Source organism: Eptesicus fuscus, chromosome 3, assembly GCF_027574615.1.
Source record: "Eptesicus fuscus isolate TK198812 chromosome 3, DD_ASM_mEF_20220401, whole genome shotgun sequence".
NCBI classification, from domain to species: Eukaryota; Metazoa; Chordata; class Mammalia; order Chiroptera; family Vespertilionidae; genus Eptesicus; species Eptesicus fuscus.
The window spans coordinates 88937838-88964948 of record NC_072475.1 but is presented as its reverse complement, the minus strand read 5'-3'; the positions used below and the strand labels follow the sequence as shown (position 1 = coordinate 88964948).

The following is a 27111-nucleotide window of genomic DNA, read 5'->3' as shown; positions in this document are numbered from 1 at the left end:
GAACATGGCAAAGGGGAATTAAGATTGCAGATGAAATAAAGGTTGCTAATCAGCTGACTTTAAGCTAAGGTGTGCCCAATGTAGTAGTGACTTTAAATGTGGAAGAAAGGCAAAAGAGTGGGATCAAAGACACATCTGAGGATGCTACATTGCTGGCTTTGAAGGTGGAGGAAGAGCAAAGAGCCAAAGACTTCAGGCAGCCTCTAAAACTTGGAAAGGCAGAAAGCACATTTGCCCTCTGAGCTTCCAGGAGGAACACAGCCCTGATGATAGCTAAATTTTAATCCAGTGAGACCCATTTTGGATTTCTGGCCTCCATCGCTATAAAATAATACATTTGGGTTGTTTTAAGTCACCAAGCTTATGATCCCTTGTTATGGCAGCAATAGGACACTCACAGAGCATCCTTCTGGTAGTAAAAGTAAGGGCAGACATCCAAGAGAGAGATCAGGAGAAAACAACTTCTGAACAGGCTCCCTTATAATTCAATATTCTATGCCAACTAACCTCAGAATTGTACCCTCCACATCTCCAAAGGCAGCAGCTGTTGTCAGAAAAACTGTTTTAACCTATAAAGTCTCTTCTGACATAACAAATCAACCTGCTATTCTGCATGACAAATTAGAAGTTACTTTGCTTGTGAGCTAGGTATCATCATCCAAAATAGAGTATTCTTAATAGGCAGAAATCCTAACTTAATACACCTTTATATTTCTTTACACCTTGTATAGACTAGGCAATCACTAAATGTGATTATTGATGGTATTGTCATAAAAACTTTGTAAAAGTTACTCCTCCAAAACTGGCCTAAATACACAATATCAACAAAATTTTAACAAACTGAATGCACAGGTCTTTATTTATAATATAAAGGTAATATTAAAATTTTAATCTTTTTATTCTCTGTTTTGGAATGGTGGTTTGTAGCCTAAATTAAAATTCTCACAAATCAAGGAGAAATCGAAAGATTGAAGGTAAGCAATTATAATATTAAACTGTGAAAATAATACAATATTCTCCCAGAGTCTGAATAATATATACATTCAGATATTATTTATCATTACTATTATGTTTATCAATCAGTTCATATTTATACATTTTGGAGATTGTATACTCTTTGCATCAAAAATATCTAAAATTATTTTCAAGATTGTTTATAGTTTTCATCCATTCTTAGGCATCTTTAAGCTTCTGAATCACTTCCTTGCACACAAGAGAAACAAGTTTAAGAGGAGACATTTTTAAAATGAGGATCTTTTTCTAAATATGATATATTGGAGTCAGTCCAACTATCTAAAAGCATCAAATTTATAGTCATAAAGTCAATGACTTATGTAATTTTATTAGTGATCTCAAGATTAACAGCCATATAGTGTGCCTTGTTACTTAATTTTTTATATACCTCTAATGACTTTACCTGACTTTAACTTCTTTAGAACAAAATTTATGTTTAGTTTATTTTTTGTTCCCACAAAATTACTAATTAGGATCACATATTTCATATAGGAATTGCTCTGTAAGTATTTGTTACATGACTTAATAAAGCAATGAAGAAAAAGCCAATTAAATGTAGCTTGAAATAGATATCATTATAAAAGGGCCACTTTTTTTTGTATAGAAAATTCAATGCCATTGTTTTAGTAAATTATTCATACTTAGTAATTTACCAAAATCAAACAGGCAGGGCATATCTTTATTCTTATTCATTTGAAATAGAAATAAGATAGCTATTAAGGTTGCTTTTATTGAAGAACCAAATCCATTACCCATATATTGAGGTTTATTTTTATTTTGTATGCTAGTAGTTCTGCACTCTAGAGCCCTTATTGGAATGAAAAGCAAATATATACATATGTTCTGTTGCGCCAGAGGGCACAAACTCTGTCTTGATTTACTCATGTGCAACTACTATTAACACTGTGAGGAATTCAGGGCAAAGTTTAGTTTATTTTTCAAAAAGGATCATATTGTTACATATTCCAAATAACACATGAACTCTTTTAGACTATAAAACCAATGATGTGCAGCCACACACATTTAGGGTACTCATTTAGTTTTTTCATTGACTAAATGTCTGACTAGTCTGATTCATGCTTTATGGCTATATTTTTAAAAGCAAGATTTGACAAAGAGAGAAATGAGGTGAATTTCTGGAGCTATTAAAGTATGAATGCAGAAATTGTAGTAAAAAAAATATAAATTTTAACACTAAAACATGGTGAGCTTGCTGAAACATGGGGAAATGTTGTATACACAATTTAGCTTGAAATGTACAAAAATTGTCCAGGTGTTTGAGATCATCTCGTTTGAGTGTTGTACTTGAGTCAGGGAGAGTAAGTGCTGCCTATCAGCTCTGAATTTGGAGAAGTTGAAAGTATGAGGAAGTGTAGATGTAGGCCACTCAGAAGAGTTGGGAGCCAGGAAGGAAAGGTACAACAGGAGCTCTTTCTCTAGCTTACGGTTTCCTGAAGTCAAACCTTGTATCCCACTGTGAGTGAATGTGGGAAGTAGCACCTTAGACAGTCCACACATTTTGCTGTCCTTGATGATTCAGTTGAATGAATCTATAGATAGCTACAATGTCTCAAATGTGCTTATTAACTTGCCCTAGTTTGTGTTGCTAAATGGTTAGAGCGCTGGCCCGCACAATGAAGGGTCAAGGGTTCAATTCCCTGTCAAGAGCATGTATGCATGTATCTGGGTTACAGGTTTGTTCCCACCCAGGTTGGGGCATGTGCAGGAGGCAATCAATCAATGTGTCTCTCTCACATCGATGTTTCTCTCTCTCTGTGTCTCTCTCTGTGTCTGTCTCTGTCTCTCTCTCTCTCTCTCTCTCTCTCTCTCTCTCTGTTTCTCTCTCCTTCTCTCCCACCCTCCCTCCCACTCTTCCGCTGTCTCTAAAAATCAATGGAAAAAATATCCTTGGAGAGGATTAACAAAAACAAAAAAAGTGCTTATAAATTAATCAATACAAAAACGAATGGATGTCTCTAGTGATGTGTGACAAATTCTGTGTTTGAGTTAAAATTGTCTATCAACTACAGAAAGGGGAAGACTGAGTAGGAATTTACATTTTTTTTAATGTATAAAAATTTTACTTGGCTAAACATTTAGATGATTCAAAGAATATGATAGTCAAATATGCTAATACAATCAAAGAGAATGCTGTCAGAAATAGTGTACAGAACAAGGGAGGTAATCGAGGGCATAATTCTATGATAGAATCTAAACAGTTATGTTTCACCTGAGACACATAATGAAGGGACATAATTAGGTGAGCAACCTGGATGGTAAAAATTTGGACATTTAATGGATGAACAACAGAAGTTTAATCTGGAGAACAGGTGTGTGTGTGTGTGTGTGTGTGTGTGTGTGTGTGAGTGTGCACACAGGTGTGTGTGGTCCAGACATAAGTATAGACAATATGTTGATTTTTTTTTTTTTTTTAAGAAACAGAATAACATGATCTGGTTCACATTTAACATGATTGCTCTCCTCACCAGAGTGGAGTGGGGAAAGAATGGCAGCATGAGAGGGGAGAAAGAATGATCCAGATGAGAGATGGTTACTAAATCAGGACAATTCAAAATAATGAAATGCTATATATTTTTGGCTTTATTATATCTTTAAAGATGAAGCCAACATGATTTGATAATATTACCTGTAGGGGGTGAAAGGCTATACACCAAGTTACTTGGCCTGAGCTATATATCTATACTAATAAAATGGTAATATGCTAATTATGGTGGACATCTTCTGGACGTCCATCCAGACATCCATCTGGACAAAGCCACAGTTGCTGCGAGGCCCAGGGCACAGGCAGCCATGGGCTCAGGCAGCCAGGGGCTCAGGTAGCTGTGAGTCCCGGCAATGGCAGCAGCAGTGGGGTGATGAGGGCGGCGCCTTCCCCTGATCAGCCAGGTTGCCTCCCACAGAGGGAGGCCAGACTGCAGCTTAGGCCTGTTCCCTGTGGGGAGCAGGCCTAAGCTGTCAGTAGGACATCCCCTGAGGGCTCCTGGACTGTGAAAGGGGCCAGGCCAGGCTGATGGACCCCCCTCCCCCCGCCCCGTGCATGAATTTTCATGCACCAGGCCTCTAGTAATCATAATAAAATTCTAGGCTTTAAAGGAACCTTAGAAACCTTCCAATCAAGCCTTTGACTCTTTTTTAAAAAATTCTTTATTGTTCAAGGTATTATATATGTCTCATGTTTCCCCCATTGACCTCCCCCTACCCGCTCCCTCCCCCCAGCACATGTCCTCACCCCCCTTCTGTCTGTGTCCATTGGTTATGATTATATGCATGCATACAAGTCCTTTGGTTGATCTCTTACCTCCAGTACGCTCTCCCCCCACCTTCCCTCTGAGGTTGGACGGTCTGTTCGATGTTTCTACGACTCTGGATCTATTTTTGTTCATCAGTTTATGTTGTTCATTATATTCCACAAATGAGTGAGATCAAAGGATTCCTGTCTACAACAACCTGCTCCTGCTTGAACTCTTTCTTGATCAGGAGCTCACTATCTCACGCAGCACACATCCCATTTAAGAATAGCTCTGGTTTTAAGAGCTCTTTTTCTTTCTTTTCAAAAGTATTATTATATTAATAATATCATTATTTTTAATTGACATACAATATTATATTAATTTCAGGCAAACAACAAAAGTGATTCAATATTTATATACATTGTGAAAAGGTCACCACAAGAAGTCTAATTACCATCTGTCACTATACAGGGTTAATACAGTATTATTGACTATAGTCCCCAAACTGTACATAACATCCCCGTGATTTTATAACTAAAACTTTTTTTCTTACACTAAGCCAAAGCCTGCTTCTCTGTGATGGACAAGTGTAATATTGTGATTTATAATAAGAAATATACATTTGGTCTTTGTCCCCATTTCTGAAAGAGCTCCTAAAGCCCTTGGAATTTCTTAAGCTATAAGAGCTACAAGGGTGCCTTGAATTCATAACAAACCCCTTTCAACCATACCTCAGGGGACTTCGTAAAGCACCTAAGGATGGGAGCTGGTCACCAGGGGAACCAACCACAGGATGAGAGGGTTAGGATTCTCAGTCCCATCTCCCCAACCACTGGAGAAGGGAGAGCAACTGCAATTCAGTTTAGCCCCCACTGGCTAATGATTTAATCACACGTGCAATGTAATGAAAACCCAAAAAAACAGGGTTCGAGGAGCTTCCAGGTCGGTGAACCAGAAGGCTTCATGTGCCACCATGCCTGGGCCGCAAATTCCAAGGGACACAGAAGCTCTGCATTCAGGACCTTGCCCTATGTATCTCTTTTTCTGGCTGTTGATTTTTATCCTTTAATATCTTTTGTAATAAATCAGTAATCTAGTGAGTGAACTGGGTTCCTGAGTTCTGTGAACTGATCTAACAAATTAATGAAAACCAAGGAAGGGGTGATGGGAACCTCAGATTTATAGCTGATCTGCCAGGTGACAACCTGGACTTGCTATTGGCTTCTGAAGTCGGGGGTCTTTTGGGACTTTACCTTTAACCTGTGGAATCTGATACCACCTCCAGGTAGATAGTGTCAGAATTGATTTGAATTCTACAACACCCCACTAGTGTCTGAGATTATTTGGTGTGGGGGGGAAAAAACACACACATTGTAATGGGTGTAAAAATTGTAACAAGTAAATGAGAAAAGATGAAAAACCTGTTAGGCAGGTTGGTAAGAGAAAAGGGGGGAAGAAACTGCATTTGTGTTTTCACTGCTATGTCCCCAGAATAGCATGGTATATGTCATTAGGTATGCAATAAATATTTTTCACTGTCTGAGCAATTTGGAAGAAGAGTATTGGATCATAATGATGTGATCATAGTATATTAGTTAATTATTTCTTAATGAGATTTAACAAGAGTGACATTACAATGTTTTCTCTATCCACTATGCTTATGTGTATCTTGTTGATTTAGTGAGTTTGTATGGGCAGGTGGCTGTTTTAAACAAATGAAAAATATATTGTTTGTAGTTTATGGCTTCTTGGTGTCTTAAATCTCAGTTATATTTACGTGTACGTGCCTTTCACATAAGAAGCGATATACATATCAAATGTGCAGCACTGTAGTTTGGCCGACAGTCTCGAGCATATCAGCCTAAATGTCAGCCTATTTCAAACTATGGGAGAACCAAGCTACTAGAGTGCTGGGTTTAAACACCACATATTTCTATTTTATCTTTATTGTAATGAACAAGCCCTGTCTTTAGCTCCTGCTGTGCACTTTTGGAGGGTCTTCCATATGGTTGCTGTTAAGTATGTTGGCATTTTCCCAACTGTTACAATTGGGTCAGTGGGGGGGGAATCTGTAGGGGCCATAAAACAAGGGTGACTGCAGCAGGGAGGAGTCTGATTACCACACACAAACAGCTTATTGCTGCTCAAGCATTCAAGCACAGCTCCGTGCCATCCATTACAACAGGCAGCCAGGGCAAACCGCCTTTCTGCCAGAGTTCGCTCCAGGAAAGACCAGGTCTTGGGTGCCCAGGCCAAGTCCTCTGACAGTTTTCCCTGTTTCCTTACTACTTCTTCACCTTCCCATAGTATCTGGAATAAGTTGAGGAGTAATGCCGTTTTACCGTGCCTATTATTGTCATTCTGAGAAAGTTTTTATGAGCAAACTCTTAGGGAAATTTTAGTAGGAACTGCAGGATTGTCAGTGAACCTGAGGGCTTTCATTGCTATAAGGTGTGTGTTGGGGGGGGACCGCAGGGACACCGGTAGGGGAGATTGGGAAGGAAAGTCTGAATACCACAAATACTTAAAAATCCTCGAGGCATGATTCATATAGCTAGAGGTGATCGATAATATTGACACGATTATAGGAGTGTCTTCCCTATCAGAAAACACATCTGTGAAAAACAATAGGCCATTATTATTTTTATCCTGAGGAAGGCAGTGTTGCTCAAAGCACTAATACATCGGGAGGGGAAAGTTCAAAGCAAACTGAGATTCTAAATAGTGAAATAATACATTAAACTGAAATATGTGTGCGCGCACACACACACAATGAAGTAAAACAATGAACTGAAAGTCCTGATCCAAAGATTGTATTTCCCATATTTATGCTTATGTACACAAGGATTCTTTAAATTACTTTAACATGATATGGGGGGTGGGAGGGGTGCCTTTTTTTTCCCACGGTAAAAACAATATACCGTTATATAGCATTCTAATGGGTTCACATTATAGCCATGAATTTTTCTTGAGCAACCAATGTATTTTTTAAAATGGGCTTGACGTATTTTGTTGTTCATGTTTCCAGTTGAGAACATTCAAGTGTTGCATTAAGAAAGTTGCTCCCCATTTCCTTCCTCCTCGCGCTCTCCAAGCCTAGAAGCCGACCACCAGAGCCGACCCCGGGTCGGAGCCCTGGGCCCAGGGCCGCTCGCCGGCGCTGGGGTCCGGGCCCCGCAGGGGAGGTGGCCGAGCGAGCCGGGGCGGAAGGGAGCGTGCACTCCGGGACTCCTCCGCGGCGCGCACCGCGGCGGCGCCGCCGGGTCTGCACTCAGCGCGGCACCGATACCGACAGCTACGGGCCGATCGTAAATCCACCGGTTCCGGACCCCCCACTCTGGTCCCAGGACGGCGGGGACCCCTGCTTCCCGCTTCCCCCGGGCGAAGGGGAAGGGGCCGAGCAAGGCTCATCTCTGCCAGCACTCGGCACGGAACCCGCCTACAAGAAGGCCCCCGCGCCGGCCCGCGGCCCCCACGGTCAGCGACCTCCGCCGGCCGCTGCGGGATCGCGGCGCCCGGACCCCGAACGCGGGAGGACCGGGCGGCAGCTGAGCTGAGGGCAGCGGCGGCGGCTTCAGGCGGCTCAGTGCGCAGGCGCGGCTTGCAGCGCGCAGGCGCCGCCCAGAAGTGACTTCTCCAAAAAGTGTCTTAGTTCGCGGTCACCTGAGCGCCGGAGAGTCGGCTGCGGTAGGCTTCGCGGATACCGCCCTCTGCGGGTCCCGCCTGGAGACCCTGCCCTCGCCTGGGGTCCCTCGGCCTCGCCTCCCCGAACCCTCCCGGGGCCTGTCCTTTCCCCTGTCCTCTCCCCTGTCGCGCACCGGACCGGGCCGAACCGGGCCGCCTGGGAGCGGTCCTTGACCATGGCGTCCTTCTTCAAGAAGAAAACCGTGGATGGTAAGTCCCGGGCCGGCCCGAAGGGGCCCAGCGCCGTGTCTCCCAGGCGTGTTTGGGGGGCTTCGGGCCGCGATTCCCGCGGCAGCCCCTGGGGGCGGGGCTGGACCCCGGGGCCCCACAGGTGACCGCCCTCGTGCGTCACTTTTGTGCTTCCTCTTCCCATCGACTCGCCCGCCTCAGCCTCCCCACCTGGGCGGCCAGGCTCCCTCCTTCTGAGGACGCAGACCCCCGCCCCCTTTTTTTCCTTCAGCGAAATGCTGAGCATTTGGAGGAGGCAGGATGCTGCTGGCCCTTGAGTGTCATTGGACTTGGTGACTCAGGGAATTCCTCGTTAGTTTCGTCCGTTGGGTTCGTTCTTCCGTGTGGATCTGTGCTACTGCCCAGAAGAAACTTGTACCTGCAGCGCGGGGCGGGGCGGGGCGGGGCGGGGGGTAGACAGGCCCCAGTTATCAACAGGAACGTGGGTCTGCCTTGGTCTTGTCCTGAGAACACCCCATCAGTAGAGATGGGAAACAGTTCTTGACTGACACCAATAGAAGAAATAAACTCATAGGAAGTGCCCGGATTTCATAATGGATTTTTTTCTCCCCTGTGTTTAACTTTAGCTATTCTACAGTAAGAGATGTGGTGTGTGTGTTATCTACACAGAAGTTTACATTTTAAGGTGCTTGCATTGTTTCAGACATTCAGCTCAATGTTATCCAAAGAGGAAGAAAAGTGGATGTCCAGGACTATGCAAATTGGTGTTTATACTTAGTAAGCCATGTTTTTAATGCATTTTCACATGACACTGATGGTTGGTGGTCTTGATATTTTCATTGACTGCTACCAGGAATCAAATTCATTCAAGTGTTTCTCATTGCATATTGAGTCTAGGTTGCTGCTGGTTCAACCAAAGAATCACTTCTTTGTAAGGGTCTAACTCTGCCACAAAAGGAGCAGCCGTAGCTAGACAGCGATTGGTACAAACAGGATGCTCAATCCAGACCTGGGGCAACTCCTTCATTCTTTGTATTGACCCTTCCAATCCAAGCAAAGTTATTTTGGGGAGGATAGCAAAGACATCATTTTTACTCTGCCACTCCACCCTTCACTTCAACATGTAATGTCATCTTACCCCTAATAATAAATTTTTACTTACCCTGAGTGGGTGAAAAGATTTTTTTTTTTAATTTCTAGATTTTTTAATTAACTGAGACTTTTTATTAACCATTTACAATACCAGAATAACTACCAGGTTGCCTTAGGATGTAATACAATGATGTGAAGTGGGTTTTATGTGGGTTACTCCTGAGAATGTTATTTACTTAATCTTTAACGTGGCACTTTATTTTTTTCAGTGTTCCAGTACTAATATTGTGATTTTCAGGTATTATATAGTACTCCAGGGTAGGAAAAAGGTTTATTTCTTTGTTTCAGTTTTATATAATAATGAGAATTTTACTAAACAGAGAAAAGGGGTTGCATCTTTCTTACTGTGGTGTTACAAATTATTATTTTTTTTAAAATTTAACATTAAAAGCCAAACTTGTTAGCTTTAATTGCTTAAGATCTGTCAAATGTCAGTTCTATATTCTCATTGCTGTGCTTCCTGGTGCTTTTAGCAATCTGAAGACTATTGTGCTTGATGTATAGAGCTGAATAAAAATAAAGACAATGAGGGTGTGCACTGAGGGTGTTTAAGTGTATACTCATTTGCAGTTGGATTAATTCATCCAAGAAATAATGTTTTTGCTAATTAGACTTATATGTGGTGGTGGGGGGGAGAAAGTCTTAAAGATTTTTGCTAGAAACTATGGTACTGATTTAAAGACCTGTATATGAATTTCTGAATATAAATTTGCCCATCATGTACATCTACTATAACTACCAAACTACATACTTGATGTTTTTTTAAATTATCATGTCAATTCAAATCACTTGATGACATCTTAATTCTAGAACTATACTTTTATTATTTTGATACAGAGCTTTACTGAGGATTTTACTCCTTGTTTTATTAAATAGTTGTTGTTTCTTTTGTTTGTTTAAAAGGTGATGGTATTCCTAGCAGTAATGAGGCTATATATTATGAAATGTATTTTTATGCATTTCTCCCATATTTTTGGACTCATTGACTATTGATCATAAGATATTTTACTATATGCTGTCTTTTTATCTGTTCCAGGCAGTAATGAAATTCTGATATATAAGGAAGTATCTAACTGCTTATAGATCTGGAAAATAATTGAATCTTTTTGTCTCCTTGGATTGGCTGGAAGAGTTGCATGCTATATCATTAAAGATTACTGCACATGTAAATTAAAAAGGGAGACAACATACAACACTTATTACTATTCAGAGTTATGTTTAATTCATTCTTGACACAGAGATGAACAAGTCCCTGCACTGTATACTTTGTTATAGAAATTAATGAGAACTGTACCTCAGTGCCATAGAAGAGAAAGATTCTTTTGAATTTGAAATTAGAATTGAGTCCTTGTTTTTCCTTTTACTGATTTATAAGATATATGCAAATATATTAGGGTAAAGTGTTTACAGTGTGTTGTTTTTCCTTAAGTGGATGAATAGTGACCTATTTATTGGAGCTAATTATGAACCTGTAAATCAGAATGCCATGAGGACTTGTCATAAATGCACAATTAAATATGCCTCTTAAAAAGTGAAGTTCTTTACGCACTATGTAGTTTTTGTCTGTAATACTAAACTAGCAGCCCAGTGCACGGATTCGTGCACCAGTGGGGTCCCTCAGCCTGGCCTGTGCCCTCTCGCAATCCGGGACCAGTCAGGGGATGTAGAAGTGCGAGAAGCAGCAGGTGTCCGGGGAGGAGCCCTAGCCAGGCTGGGTGCTGTGCCTCTCCTGCTCATCCTCGTCCTGTGGCACCTGCCGCTGCAGCTCCGTAGTGCTGCCTCAGAAGCGGGAGAGACTTGCGCTGCCACAGCAGCCCTCGCTAGCCGTGAGCCTGGCATCCGGTGTCCGTCTATCAGCTGAGCAGCGCTCCTGCTGTGGGAGCGCACTGACCACCAGGGGCAGCTCCTGCGTTGAGCGTCTGCCCTCTGGTGGTCAATGTGTGTCATAGCAACTGGTTGACCAGTCGTTTGGTCGTTCAGTCACTTAGGCTTATATATATATATATATAGATAATGACAAATTTGAGGTCCTACACTAAGCCAGCACCAAGTTAGCATTTTGTATGCAGCATCTTATTATAATTCTCGCAACACCTATAAGTACTGTTATTATCCCCACTTTGTAGATGAGGAAATTGAGGGGCAAAGGACGAAGTAATTAGTCCAAGGTTACACAACTACTAAGTGGCAGAGCCAGGGCCTAATCTTTTTTAATATTATCAATGTTGTTTTTTAAAATAGTTAATCCTATGACACAGTTTAATTTTGCTGTTCTTGCTAAGTAATTGGAATTCTCAACTTTTGTTAATTATCATGAAATGTTACCTTTTGTCCGTGAGCCAGACTGTTCTCTCAGAATGAGAGGTAGGTAGAACTTGAGTATCTAATGACGATAGAACTGGAAACAGCTCTCCTTTTCCTGATTCTCTCTTGGCCCAGTATTTCTTAGGCAGCAGTGCCCTACCTCTTTCCACTCTTCATCTTAACCTCTTGTAATGATGGCTCCTATCTCCACCTCTTTATTTCTCAGATGCTCCCCATTTTACAGCAGTTTGCCTTACATCTCATGAAATTAGATTTTTGTTAGGATCATCAATTAGTACTAGATCACCAAATCCAATGGCCATTTGTTAATGATCATATTTTGGGCCTATGTTTTACATTTGAATCTGATAAAAATTTCTTCCTTAAAACTCTCTTGGCTCCCACGACATAATTTTCCTCATATTCCTCTTTTTCTTTTTCCTTTCAGGTTTTTGTTTTCTTTTTTCCTTTCCTCCCTCCCTCCCTTTATCCTTTCCTCCCTTCCTCTAACTTACTCCTTAAATGTTAGTGTTGTATTGGTTCCAGCTTGGGCTACCATTATGCTAATTGTACATTCTCTATCTGCATGATCTTATTCAGACTCTTATTATTTTAATTATAACCTAAATCTTGTATCCCAAATTTGTTTCTCTAGGTATATTTTTCTGAGAGTTAGATCAAAACATGTAGTAGTTTGCTGAGTATTTCTACCTAGATGTCCCAAAGGACGTCAAATTAAAGAGATCCCCAACGGAATTCATCACCATCTCCTTTAAGTCACTTCCTTTCCTGGGTTCTCCTCCTCCAGTGTTTAGAAGTTCTTGATTTTGTCCTCTACCTTCAGTTAATTACCAAGTCTGCTCCTTTTGCTTCTTAAATATTTGACACATATGATCTTCCTTGTGCATTTCTTTAAATCCTTGTTGTCATTCATATCCCATTTATCCTGCACTTTACTGCATCACCTGTTTTTCTTTGCTATAGCTTCACAGCCTTTAAATCGTTCATCTACAAAGTTGCTTGTGTGATTGATATACCTGAAATCCAGATCTTCCTATGCTACTCCTCAGTATAAACCCCTTCATTGACTCTCTGGTACCAACAGGGATCAAGTGGGTGCTTTTAATAAGGCACATATGATCTTTGATCTGCTTCTTGTCTTTCTTTTTGGTCATGTCTTTGAACATTATACTCTCCAGCTACACTGTTCTCATATTTATCTGTATATACCATACTTTGTTCACAGACATATTTTTGCTTATGATGCCTGTATGGAAAAAATTCTTTTTTCTCTTCCTCTAGCTAACCTGAATAATCTCAGGTTGTTTTTTTTTTTTTTTTCCTTTTCTAGGAATTCTTCTCTGATGCCACCTCAAATTATGTTAAATCCCTCACTACTTTTTTTTTTTTTATCATCTTCTTCCTGACTTGCATTGAGCAAAACCAAAGTAGATCCTTGTGTTCTTCCAAAGTTTGCTTATGCTTGCTTATTCTAACTTTTTCAAAGTTGTAGAGTCTTCAACATAAATGAAAATATCTCTGCAGCAGTTTGTAATTTAAAGACTAAATTCCAAAAATAATAGTATTCCCTGATCCAAAGTAGTATTTCCAGTATCCAGAGCTTACTATAGCTTACATCCCTATTATTGCCACCCACCTTGAACTTTAGTGCAAGTTTAGAGATAATTTGAGGGAACAGAGCTTCAAAGTCTCTGCCTCATTGGACTGTTACCCATGTATGCTAGTTGAGTGCAGAAGCTGTAGAGTTTTGACTAAGTTGGGATAAATTTCCTATCAAGAGTTCAGTTGTGAGGCCACATTTCTAATAGCTCAAGAGGGAATTAAATCTACCACGTATATAAACTGAATTCCCTCCAGAAACATATCTGCTTTCTTCCAAATAAAAAAACAATATTCTCATGGTGCTGCCTAGAGTACCCAAATCTTTCATAGGGTGATGGGTGTTCCCTTAGGGCTTATTATTTTGAGTATTTAAAAACTCAGATTATACTTTCTACTTGGCTCCTACATTCTTGGCACACTAAAATATTATTATTATTATTATTATTATTATTACTAGAGGCCCTGTGCACAAATTTTGTGCACGGGGGGGGGGTGTCCCTCAGCCCAGCCTGCACCCTCTCCAATCGGGACCCCTCGAGGGATGTCTGACTGCCCGTTTAGGTCCGATCCCGGTAGGATCGGGCCTAAACGGGCAGTCGGACATCCTCACAATCCAGGACTGCTGGCTCCCAACTGCTTGCCTGCCTGCCTTCCTGACTGCCCCTAACCCCTTCTGCCTGCCAGCCTGATCACCCCTCTAACCACTCCCCTGCCAGCCTGATTGATGCCTAACTGCTCCCCTGCTAGCCTGCTTGCCCCTAACTGCCCTCCCCTGTAGGCCTGGTCACCCCTAAATGTCCTCCCCTACAGGCCTGGTCACCCCTAATTGCCCTCCCCTGCAGGTCTGGTTCCCCCGCAACTGCTCTCCCCTGTAGGCCTGGGTCCCCCCCAACTGCCCTTCCCTACAGGCCTGGTCGCCCCCAACTTCCCTCCTCTGCCAGTCTGGTCACCCCTAACTGCCCTCTCCTGCAGGCTTGATCGCCCCCAATTGCCCTCCCTTGCAGGCCTGGTCCCTCCCAACTTCCCTCCCCTGCTGGCCATCTTGTGGTGGCCATCTTGTGTCCACATGGGGGCACCCATCTTGTGTGTTGGAGTGATGATCAATTTGCATATTACTCTTTTATTACATAGTATTATTATTGCATGTGGGATTCAGGAGCACAGTATAGTCTTCCTAGAATTTTTTCTGAGCAAAGGTCTCCATACTTTTAGAATGGATATTTCTAGAAAAAGTTTCCCTGTGTATTTCTCCATCCCTATCATGATACCAAAGACTGGTATTTCTTTTCATGCTACTGTTACTTACCTTCAAGTCCAGGTGTCTGTGAGACATGATCTTTCCCTCTCATTTCCCCTACTCGTTTAAGCTGAAAAATGACCTTGGACCATTTTCTGAACTTAAGCTGTTCTTGAAGGCAGGGCCAGAGCCTGTGTCTTTAAGAACCAAATGTAACCTAAAGATTTGCTCATAGTTGGCCCATCTAAATACTTTCCTTCAGCTGTCCAAAAACCGATATTTTAAAAATAGTAATAAATTCGTTTCAATTCCTCAGGGCTTGAGTGACTTTTGAGAGTTTACTGGTAAGGGAAAAAACAACAACACATTCCTTTTTACTTCCTTTTATGCCACCATAGGGCTAGATTCTCCTGTTTTCTCTTTAGTGTTGTGCATCTTCTTTCCAAGCAAGTTCTGCTGAGTTTTCCAACTTTAGCTTAGTTCTTAAGTGAATCCTTGGCTCCCTGGACCATATGTAGAGTAAAGCTGTTGGCATGATCTTCCACTGTTCTTTCTGTTTCCCATAGTGTTTTTTTTGTTTTTGTTTTTATTTTTTCTTTACCGTATATCAAAACTGGTTCATTAAGTTGATATCATTTCTCCCTGATTTCTGAGATACCATTTCCAAAGCCTGAGAAATGAATTTACTTTGCATATGAAATTCTTATTCCTCCTCACCTACTCTTTCATTGTCATTTTCCTTCTGGCTTTGAATAAATTTGGTTCCTAGAGCCAGCATTTTCTAGGTACTGATCTTTCTTACCCCTTACCCTTTGAGCTGGTACCATTTTTGCAGCCCCCATCTACAGAAGAAGATTGCACATGCCCACATAATCAGGACTACTTTCTACCTTATTGTTCATCGGTGAGCTCCACCATGCTTGCTTTTCCTGAACTCACACTCCTGGCTCTTGTTTTTACTGTCATGATCAGGGTTTCTCAAATTCCCATTATCCCACAATACCAGTGCCACTATACCCACTATTTCCAGTGGTACCAGCTGATGCAGAGCTTGTAGATCAATCTAAAGGGGGAGTTTCCTCCCCTCTTGGGATCTGGGTACCAAAAATCAATTAACAGAAATGGTAAAGCAGGATGGGGGAATATTTTGTGCTCCTATTTTGTGCATGTGATGGTTAGATTCAAGATAATTAATAGAAATAAAGTTGCATAAATCAAAATGATTTTTCCTAAAGAATACATTTAAAAGCAGAAAATATGATATATTAGATTAAAAAGTCCATCATGACCTTAAAGGACAAAAACCCAGTATATGGTAGAGTAGATGCTGTCTAATAGACGAGCTGACTTCCCACTGAGTGGCATAATCTGCGTGTTGTGCCTCATGCTCATGAGATAGTAATCCTGAACTGCCCTACAAGCTTGAGACAGCCCACCCCCCCCCACCCCCGCCTCAAGAGATAGACACTTAAAACAATATTCCCCGCAGATTAATGAATGTCCATATTTACAGTTGATAATTACTTTTTTTCTTTAATCCTCAAATGAGCAAATTGTATGTAAATGAGCATGGTGTAAAAGGACAGCCATAATTCAAGTTGGTCCTTGGCCTCAGACCTCACTAGGGAGGCCCTTTTAGATTTGTTTTTAATTTTCAGCTTTCTTTTTTCCTTTTCTGTAAGCAGATAGACCTTACTGACTTAGAGTCAAAGAAAGCAGAAGGACCTTTTCTGTCTATGTCTTCCTATGTCCAAAATTTAAGTCTGAGACCTTATTACTCTAGTGCATGCATGTGTTATCTGGTTCAGTACTAAGAGTCTTAAAGGCTTGAGACAGGTTTTTATTGCCAAGAGTGGCCTGCGTGGTTTTCTCTAAGTGTTGTGCTGGGTATAGGGCAGGGAGGGTGGTGGCAGGGACAGCCTCAGACCCTTTTTACCTCATCAAATGGTGACAGAACACACCATAGGTGTCCCTCTGACATTTTCAGCTTAAGTTTTCTATTACACCTACTGATGAAGTGTTGGAGTATAAGGATTCAGGGAATGCTCTTTTACCTGGAGAGGGAAGCAAAGGATCAGCAGGGGAGCAGGATGGACAGGAGCCAAGCTCCTAGGTGACAGCAGTACCCTGTACATGTTGCTGTCATTGTCGGAACTCAATGAAAAGAGGGGAAAGCATTGATTATTTCAATGCTCCATTTTTTCCATTGTAGAACAATATCTATCATAGTTCAAGTTTTACTGTTAATATCATCTTTCTTCCTTGATAGCCAATATATTTTATGATACATTTTAAAGGAATATGTTTAATTATTTTACATTTCACTATATATGTTTATACTCATTTAGGTCACTGTTAATTAATTAACATATTGGGATAAGAGTTGGCATGAAGTAAGGTGGAAATACAAATGGGTAAATAAATAAAGTACATGCATTCCCTCCTCTTAAAGAACTTGTAATTTGGGAAAGAAATCAGACCTACTAAGAAATAAATATAGTGGAAAATAAACTTAGCCTTAAAAACATTGAAAGTGCCTTAGAACCTTTCCTCATGTTATTCCTTCTGAATTATCTAGAAGACCAAATCATTAAATGTGGGTTTAGTGTAGAGATTATTTTTTAAAAATTAAAGAGCAATTTGTTTGTTTTATAGGATATACCTATCATTTCATATGAAAAATATTTTACTACCTTTTTCTACTTACCATAATGTGTTTTAAAATATTATGACTGTGTTTTAGTGTATAACATTATATGCTTTCAGTTTATAGCTTAGAACTGTTTAAATATTAATAGGCCTATTAACAATAGGCTGTGGAATTTGCAGTAGTTAATTTTCTTTATTTTCCTTCTCTAATATACAGTGACAGTTATGGTACACATATTTACATAAAATTAAGAAAGGGGAAGTAAAACTATTTGATTAAATTATGTTTTGTTAAAATTTCATGTCATGAAACTGTTTTGTTTTTATTTTTGACACTATTACAGATTTCCTCCATTCCACCCCCCTTTGCCCACTTCATGATATTTGGTTTTTCAACAAAGATATCTATAATCTTTACTCTGATTCTTTGACACTAACTGCGTGTATCCAACAATTCAGTTAAATTGTAACACTATCTATCTGGAGTTAGCACAGACTCTACAGGTTAAGGGCTCAGTCCCACAAGACTGTCCTCACTTACTATTCCAGGAACAAGTCCCAGGTTGCTCCCATTACTTCTCCAACTTGTAATAAATTCAGGTGTCACCACAACTCCCTCCTCACATTTGAGAATCATTAGAAAAACTCTCAGAACTCAGGAAAGTGCTTTACTTACTATTACTGGTTTGTTATAAGGATAAAACTCAAGAATAATTGGTCAAATGGAAGGAAGGTATTGAGGGGGTGGGAGAAAGTGCTTCCATGCTCTCTCTGGGCATGCCACCTTCCCAGCCTGTCCATTTGTTCGCCAACCCAGAAGCTCTACCAATCTCTTTGTTCAAGGCCACTCCCCTCTCCTGAGGGGTGACGCTGAAAGTTCTCACCCTCTAATCAAGTATTTGATCTTCTGGTAACTAGCCCCATCCTGACACTGTCTAAGGGCCCCCCTTTCTGAGTCAAAAGATATTTCTATCACTCAGGAAATTCCCAGGATTATATAATCTCTGTTCCAGAAACGCAGGACAAAGATACATACTAGTATATTTGTGTGTGTGTGTGTGTGTGTGTGTGTGTGTGTGTGTGTGTGTATTCATTATACATCCTAGTAATGAAAAAGTGTGTATTACTAGAGGCCCGGTGCATGAAATTCGTGCACGGAGGGGGGTTGGCCCTCAGCCCAGCCTGTACCTTCTCCAATCTGGGACCCCTCAAGGGATGGGATCGGGCCTAAATGGGCAGTCGGACATCCCTCTCACAATCCAGGACTGCTGGCTCCCAACTGCTTGCCTGCCTGCCTTCCTGATTGCCCCTAACCACTTCTGCCTGCCAGCCTGATCACCCCCTAACCACTCTGCTGCCAGCCTGTTTGCCCCCAACTTCCGTCCTCTGCCGGCCTGGTCACTCCTAACTGCCCTCTCCTGCAGGGTTGTTCACCTCCAACTGCCCTCCCTTGCAGGCCTGGTCCCTCTCAACTGCCCTCCCTTGCAGGCCTGGTCCTTCACAACTGCCCTCCCTTGCAGGCCGGGTGCCTCCCAACTGCCCTCTCCTGCTGGCCATCTTGTGATGGCCATCTTGTGTCCACATGGGGGCAGGATCTTTGACCACATGGGGGCAGCTATATTGTGTGTTGCAGTGATGATCAATCTGCATAGTACTCTTTTATTAGATAGGATAGAGGCCTGGTACAGGGGTGGGGGCCAGCTGGTTTGCCCTGAAGGGTGTCCCTGATCAGGGTGGGGTTGCCCTTGGGGCATGGGGCAGCCTGAGCGAGGGGCTTGTGGTGATTTGCAGGCCGGCCACGCCCCCTGGCAACGCAAGTGGAGGCCCTGGTATCTGGAATTTATTTTCCTTCTACAATTGAAACTTTGTAGCCTGGAGCGGAGCCACAGCCTGGGGCACCCTCCACTCGGCCCGGCAGCCATTTGTGTTGGGGTTATAATTGAAACTTTGTAGCCTTAAGCGGGTGGGCCCAGCCAGTGTGTGCAGAAAGCTTTGCTTCCCCTGTTGCTGCCGGCAACCCTGGCCTGCTCTCTCAAGCTCCATTCTGCCGCCATTTCTGTTTGAATTTGTTTACCTTCTATAATTGAAACTTTGTAGCTTGAGTGGAGGCTTAGGCCTGGCAAGGGCAGGCAGAAAGCTTGGCTTCCTCTGTTACCTAGGAAACCTTGCTCTCTGTGGCTGTAGCCATCTTGGTTGGGTTAATTTGCATACTTGCTCTGATTGGATGGTGGGCGTGGCTTGTGGGCATGGCTTGTGGGTGTGTCAGAGGTATGGTCAATTTGCATATTTGTCCATTATTAGGTAGGATTAGAATTCTAGATCTGAGCAATCAAGGCTTCAGCAATTGCTTTGCACCTGTGTCAACAATCTGGCCACAATTTAACTTATTAAACTTATTAATATGGTGGATTCTTTTATTGCTTAGTATTCTTGTAACCTTAGACCAGTGGTTCCCAACGTGGGGCACACGCCCCACAGGGGGGCAATTTGATTTTTAAGGGGGGCAATTTGAGAATGAGTTATTAACAGTGAATTTTTTGCATTTCTTGTGGTTCTAGGGGCCTCATATACAGTATATAAATATATATTGTGATATATTTATGCATATCATTTCTCTATGTTTTGAAACTTTGCTATTTTTTCATATCACTTAATATTATTATTATTTTTTTAACAATTTCTTAGTGATTTCTTCCTCAGTATTTCAACTGTCCTTTCGTTCTTTTATTTTTCTCTTTCATAGATGCCATGTTCTTTGGAAGCTTGTTTAGACCAAGTTAATGGCCTTTTAGGCTTATTCGGAGTTCACTTTTTGAATAATAAGAATTATATGTCATGGTGGGGGGACATTAGGATTTTAGAGATGCTTAGGGGGGCATGGCCAAAAAAGGTTGGGAATCACTGCTTTAGACCATCATCACTATCTCAATACTTTGTCTTATACTAAAAACTAGGGGGTTTTTAGTACACAAAGGGGTTATATTTCAAAAGTTCATTTGTAATTTCACAGTTTTAAATTTAGAGCATATGTTTTATTGAAACAGTAGGGTAAATGGTAAATGTTTTCATACCAATAAGAAAATAACAAACAAAACTGTGAGTGTTTGAGTATTAAGGATGAAAAGGATTATGATTTTTTTTTAAAGAAAAAGAAATGAGAGCTTTCTTTGCTGTTTTGTTTAGTCTATAGATATCAGAAGAAAGATATTACGTGTTGTAGACTTAATTGTGCCCCCCCCCCAAAGTTCATATGTTGGACCCCTAACCCCTTTGTGACTATATTTGGAGATAGGGTCTTTTTAAAGAGGTAATTGAGATTCCATAAGGTAATGATGCTGAGCCCTAATCCAATAGAACAGGTGTCCTTATAAGAGACAGAGATACCAGGGATGGGCACACAGAGAAAAGGCCATATGAGGATACAGCAAGAAGTCAGTTAAATACAAGCCAAAAAGAGAGGCTTCGATAGAAATCATATCTGCCAACACCTTGATCTTGGCCTTCCAGTCTCCAGAATTGATAAAATAAATTTCTGTTGTTTAAGCCACCTAGACTGTGGGGTTTTTAATGACAGCACTAGCAAACTAATAAATCATATTGTTTTAGAATAGGATTTCAGCCAATGCTCTGTGGAACATTAGTATCTAGGAAATGTTAATAGAGATTTCTTAAAAGGAATCCTTGGTTTAATAAATTTGGAAAATAATCTATAATATATTCTTTTCTTAAGGATTTACAGTGTGTATTCATATGTTAAACATACTTAGAAGCTTGAACTAAATAAATCTGTGTTTTTTTTTCAACTTCAACATTTCCCAAATATATTTGTCTACAGAATGTCCCTCTTTTGGTTGAATGAATTGTGCATTTCCCATCCAGAAGAAAGAGGCTGTAGGGGAGAGACACATGCCTCTTCATCTCCCTTAAAGATATAGTATGGCTTTATATTTCTATGTATAAGGAACATATAGAATGTGTTCTTAGTAAAACCTGAGCAAGAGATGTTTGCTGATATAACTTAGCTGAAAAGCAGAGTAAGCAAAGAAGGGGAAATGGATATCTTGTATGTAGGATATAGGAGCTCTGGCATCTTATTTTAACTTTTATTTAGAAAGTCATTATAATTGATCAGTTAAATTTTATATAATGACTAATGTTTTTCATTTAGTTTGAAATACTATATATTTTTATTGATATGGATCTATATTTATAAGGATTATGTCTCTGATAACTTTATTTCTTGTTTACCCAAAAAACATCACAGCAGCATAATGCAGTAGTTAAAATCTTAGGCCATGGTATTAGACCATTTGTATATGAATCCTAGCACTTTTTCTCCCTTGGGCAGATTATCTCACCAGATATATCCTCCTCTGAAATAAGTGTGAAAATAGTATCTAACTACCTTTTGGGGTTATTGTGAAGCACTTGCTATACTGTCTATTACTCAGTATTATTTTTATTCTGAGAAAAGTTACACTCTACACAGAAATGTGTAGAACATAAGTTGTGATGCTCCATCATTACAAAGGATAGTGGTTGCTGGCTTTGTTGCTATGTTAGTTGAGGTGAAACTCACATAATATTAACCATTTTAAAGTGAACAGGTCAGTGGCATTTAATACATTCACAGTGGTGTATGACCATTACCTCTAGTTCCAAGACATTTTCATCACTTCAGAATGAAGCCCTGCACCCATTAAGCAGTGACTCATCATTCCCACTCTCCCCAACCCTGGCAAATACCAATCTGTTTTTCTGTATTTATGAATTTCTCTATTCTGGATAGTCCATATGGGTATAATAATAAAATGTGACCATTTATATCTGGCTTCTTTCACTTAGCATAACATTTTTGAGGTTTATCTATGTTATGGAACTATCAGTACTTTGTTTCTTTTTATAAGTAAACTGGTGACCCGGTGCATGGATTCGTGCACATTGAAAGAAAATTAATTAGAAGGTGGCCGGCGGGGCAGGACTGGGAGCTAACCTCCTGCGGTCCCTCCCTGGCTTCTGCAGAGTGAACGGGGTCCCTCCAGCAGGTGGGGTCCCTTGTCCTGGCCTGGGGTGATCAGGCCGAAACGGACTCTCTGATATCCCCCAAAGGGGTCCCAGAATGCGAGAGGGCACTCTGCAAAGTTTCTGTTGTACAGGATATGGAACGCAAATGCAGGAGCTGCCCCTTGGTGGTCAGTGCGCTCCCACAGGGGGAGCACCGCTCAGCCAGAAGCCGGGCTCATGGCTGGCGAGCGCAGCAGCGTGGCGGGAGCCTCTCCCACCTCTGTGGCAGCATTAAGGAACAGCGAGCCAAGTGGTAAGGAGCAGCGAGCAGGCGGGCGATAAGGAGCGAGGGCTCCCGGACATCCCCCGAGGGCTCCCAAACTGCGAGGGGGCGCAGGCTGAACTGAGCCCCTCCCTTCCCCCAGTGCATGAATTTCGTGCACCGGGCCTCTAGTATATAGATAATATTCCATTATAAATATGTATATACTATACATATGGATCTCCTGCGGGATTGGGCCTAAACCGGCAGTTGGACATCCCTCTCACAATCCAGGACTGCTGGCTCCTAACTGCTCGCTTGCCTGCCTGCCTCATTGCCCCTAACCGCTTCTGCCTGCCAGCCTGATTGCCCCCTAACCGCTCCCATGCCAGCCTGATTGACACCTAACTGCTCCCTTGCTGGCCCATTCACCCCTAACTGCCCTCCCCTGCCAGCTTGATAGCCCCCAACTGCCCTCCCCTGCCAGCCAGATCGCCCCCAACTGCCCTCCCCTGCCAGCCTGATCGCCCCAACTGCCCTCCCCTGCCAGCCTGATCGCCCCCAACTGCCCTCCCCTGCCAGCCTTATTGCCCACAACTGCCCTCCCCTGCTGCAACCCGCCTCCTCCGCCGGGACCCGCCTCCTCCGCCGGGACCCACCTCCTCCGCAGGAGGCAACGGCGGAGACGCCAGGACCGGCCTCCTCCATGCCATGCGGAGCCGTGGGACCCCCAGGCCTCACAGCGCAGAGCAGCTGCCAGGCCCCACCTCTGCTGTGCACACAGCCATCTTGTGACAGCCATCTTGAAGTGGCCATCTTTGTGGTGGCCATCTTGTGGTGGCCATCTTGTGGTGGCCATCTTGTGATGATATTGCACATGAGGGCGCAAGGACCACCTAGGCTTTTATTAGTATAGATATCACAATTTGTTTATTCATTCATCTGTTCATGGATATACGGGTTGTTTCCACCTTTTGGCTATTGTGAATAGTACTGCTATGAACATTTGTGTATAAGTATTTGTTTAAGTACCTGTTTGAATTCTTTGGGTAAATACCTATGAGTGGAATTGTTGGGTCATATGGTAATTTTATGTTTTTTAACTTTTTGAGGAACCACCAAACTGTTATCCACAGGGGCTGAAATAATTTACATTCCTATAAGCAATGTACAAGGGTACCAATCTCTATATCCTCACCAATACTTGCTGTTTTCCCTTTTTATTTCTGATTATAGCCATTATGGTGGATGTAAACTGGTATCGCATTTTCCTAATAGTTAACGGTATTGACTACCTTTTTCATGTGTTTATTGGCCTTTTGTATATTTTCAGAGAGATGTCTATTTAAATCCTTCACCCAGTTTTAAGGGGGTTGTTTGTCTTTGTTTTTGAGTTATAAGAGTTCTTTATATATTCTGGAAAATAGACTCTTACCATAAATACACTGAGTGGCCAGATTATTATGATCTCTGAATGCATAATAATCTGGCCACTCATGTATATCCTATATAATAAAAGGCTAATATGCAAATTGTCCCCTCGACCAGGAGTTCGACCAGCAGGCAGGCTGGCCAACTGCCCATGTCCCCTCCCCGTGGCCAGGCTGGGCGGCCCCCACCCATGCACGAATTTATGCACTGGGCCTCTAATATACACACACACTGAGTGACCAGATTATTATGCGTTCAGAGATCATAATAATCTGGCCACTCAGTGTATAAGATGCATATATTTTGTCCCATTCTGTGTATTGTCTTTTTAGTTAATAATGTTCTCTGATAAACACAAGTTTTAATTTTCATATAGTTCCATTTATCTATTTTTTCTTTTGTTGCTTATGCTTTTAGTGTCTGTCGTATTTAAGAACCCATGGCCAAATACCAGATCATGCTGATTTACTCCTATGTATTCATCTAAGAGTCCTATGATTTTAACTCTTAAATTTGGATCATTAATCTTTTTTTTTGAGTTAATTTCTATATCTGGTGTGTTGCAGGAGTCCCGTTTCATTCTTTTTCATCTAGTTTCCCATCACTGTTTGCTGATAAAACTATTCTTTCTGTTGTTGTTTTAAAATCTATCTCTTCAATAAAAATTTTCTCTAGTGAAGTGATTAAGATCACTGGTTCTGGAGACAGAACACTTAGGTCCAAATCTGGCATTACTGCTTATTCCCTGTGACCTTAGGCAAGTTTTTTAAACTTCCTAATAGTCAACTTTCTTATATACAAAATAATAGAAAATCAACTCCCTAGCATTATTATGAACATTATATTGTATAATATTTGTAAAACAGTTAAAAGATTCCTGACAATGATAGATCAGTTTTAGTAAGAATTACCATCCATATCTGAGATCCTTTGAAGTAATCACTGTCCTATATAATAAAAGGCTAATATACAAATCGACCAAACAGCAGAACGACCGGTCGCTATGATGCACACTGACCACCAGGGGACAGACGCTCAACGCAGGAGCTGCCCCCTTGTGATCAGTGTGCTCCCACAGGGGGAGCGCCACTGAGTCAGAAGCCAGACTTGCCAGTGGGCTCACAGCCGGTGAGTACAGCGGCAGTGACAAGAGCCTCTCCTGCCTCCATGGCAGTGCTAAGGACCCCTCTAGGGATGTTGGACATCCCCCGAGGGGTCCTGGACTGTGAGACAGCACAGGCTGAGCTGAGGTCCCCCTTCCCCACCCCATCCCCCGTGCACAAATGTCGTGCACCAGGCCTCTAGTAATAACCCTAATTATCATCCATCAGGCCTAGATAAATACTTTAATTATTCAAAGGGTAAGACTGATGGATCCAGATGAATTACTAGTAAAATAAATTTCAGAGCATTGTGTATGTTATTTAGTCTTTTATAAGAAACCTGAGATTTAGAATGTTAACTAACTTTGCCACCAAGTAATGATCAAGTGGCAGAGATGGTATTCATTGGAGCATCTGCTGCTTCACTCTGTTATGGTGACTTAGTGCAGAAAAAAGCTTTAGTAAACATAACCTTATTTCTTTCTGGAATTTCATATAATACTGGAGTAAGGAAAGATGAAAAGGATGTGTGTGTAACATATACATGTGCCATATAAAACATTGTATACTAATCAGTTCTCTACGGGAATATTATACTGTGATTTATGTGTACTTTGGCTAAACCTCAGACGAGAGCACACTGCACTCATTTTTATAATTCTGTATATAATCAATATTTATAAATCAAGTTCGAATATTTGTCTGATTTTTTTTTTTAGTGCACTGAATTGAAAGAAAAAAATTTAACATCACATAAATCAATGTGTATTTTCACTGAGATCTCTGAGCCCAGTTTTTTAAATGGTATGGTATTAAAGAAAATTTTACAGCCCATACATTTAGTGATTTTTTTTGTGTGTGGTTCTCTCAGATGTAATAAAGGAACAGAATCGAGAGTTACGAGGTACACAGAGAGCTATAAGCAGAGATCGAGCAGCTTTAGAAAGACAAGAAAAACAGCTGGTAAGTAGAACATTAAATTTCAGTTTAACTTTTTAAACAAATTTGGAAATTATTGTTGGAATAATTAGCTAACTAGGAAAGAGACAGATGGTAGGTGGTAAGATACTTGCTTTACTAATAAATGGCATTGAACACCTTTCTGCAATTTCTGCTTGCCTTTGTTTATTGTGTCATTCTGCTGACTTATCAGGATTCTGTGTATTCTGTTATTATAAAATCAAAGTATTCTTCAGTTTGTAAAAGTTATGAATGCCTAGGAAGAAATATTGCTCAAAACAGAGCCAAATTCTTCTCAGCTAATAACAAAGATAACGTAGTCTTCAAAAACAAGAGAGGGTTACAAGAAAATAATGTTAACTCATAGGTGTCTTACTTGATATTTGAACTTATTTGATATTTAAGTATCATTGTGTCTGTGATAATGAATGAATTTTTAAAAATAGATTGACTATCTTTAACTATTTTGTTATGTTTTTAAATATGTGTTGCTTAAAATATTTTAATAAACAGCATGAAGTATAATTGACATGCAATAGACTGTACATATTCAAAGAATACAGTTGGATACATTTTGACATACCTATTAACTACAATCTAGGTAATGACCATACCCTTCATCCCTAAAAGTTTCCTTATTCCCTTTGTAATCCCTCCTACCCATCCCTCCCTGTCTATGTCCTCCTCAGTCAGGCAAACACTGATCTGTCACTGCAGATTAGTTTACATTTTCTAGAACTTTATATAAATGGAATCATAGAATATGAATTTCTTATTTCATATGGTTTCTTTCACTCATAACTTTTGAGATTAATCAATTTTGTTGCATGTATCAGGATTAATTCCTTTTTATTGATGAATGTTATTCTATTGTGTGGATGTTCCACAATTTGTTTATCTATTTACCAGCCAATGGACATTTGGGTTATTTCTAGATTTTAGCTATTTTGAATAAAGTTGCTATAAACATCCAATTGAAATCTTTGTGTGAACATATGTTTTCATTTCTCTTGGGTATATTCCTAGAAGTGGGATTGCTGGGTCATAGATTAAATGTATATTTAACTGTATAAGAACGCTCAACAGTTCTACAAAATGGCTGTAATGTTTTCTGTTCCCACCAGCTATATATGCAAGTAAAGCTGTTTTACATCCTGGCCAAGAGTTGAAGTTAACAGTCTTTTCCCCTGTAGCCATTCTAGCTGTGTGTAGCAGATTGTCATTTTAAATTGGATTTTCCTAATCGCT

The 27111-nt window shown here is 40.9% G+C and overlaps 1 protein-coding gene across 3 annotated transcripts in view; it reads left to right on the top strand.

The window, feature by feature from the left end:
• The first annotated feature begins 7902 nt into the window (after positions 1 to 7902).
• CHMP2B (charged multivesicular body protein 2B) overlaps positions 7903 to 27111 on the top strand; it is a 39794-nt gene continuing 20585 nt past the window's right edge. Inside the window, exons 1-2 of one of the 3 annotated variants that reach the window (XM_054714068.1) lie at positions 7903 to 8159; positions 8842 to 8915. In XM_054714068.1, the coding sequence (XP_054570043.1) occupies positions 8126 to 8159; positions 8842 to 8915 (108 nt within the window). In that variant the 5' untranslated portion in view covers positions 7903 to 8125. Of the gene's footprint in view, positions 8160 to 8841; positions 8916 to 25774; positions 25867 to 27111 lie in introns of all 3 variants that reach the window. The other 2 variants (XM_008153328.3, XM_008153329.3) reach the window with 2 other exon arrangements.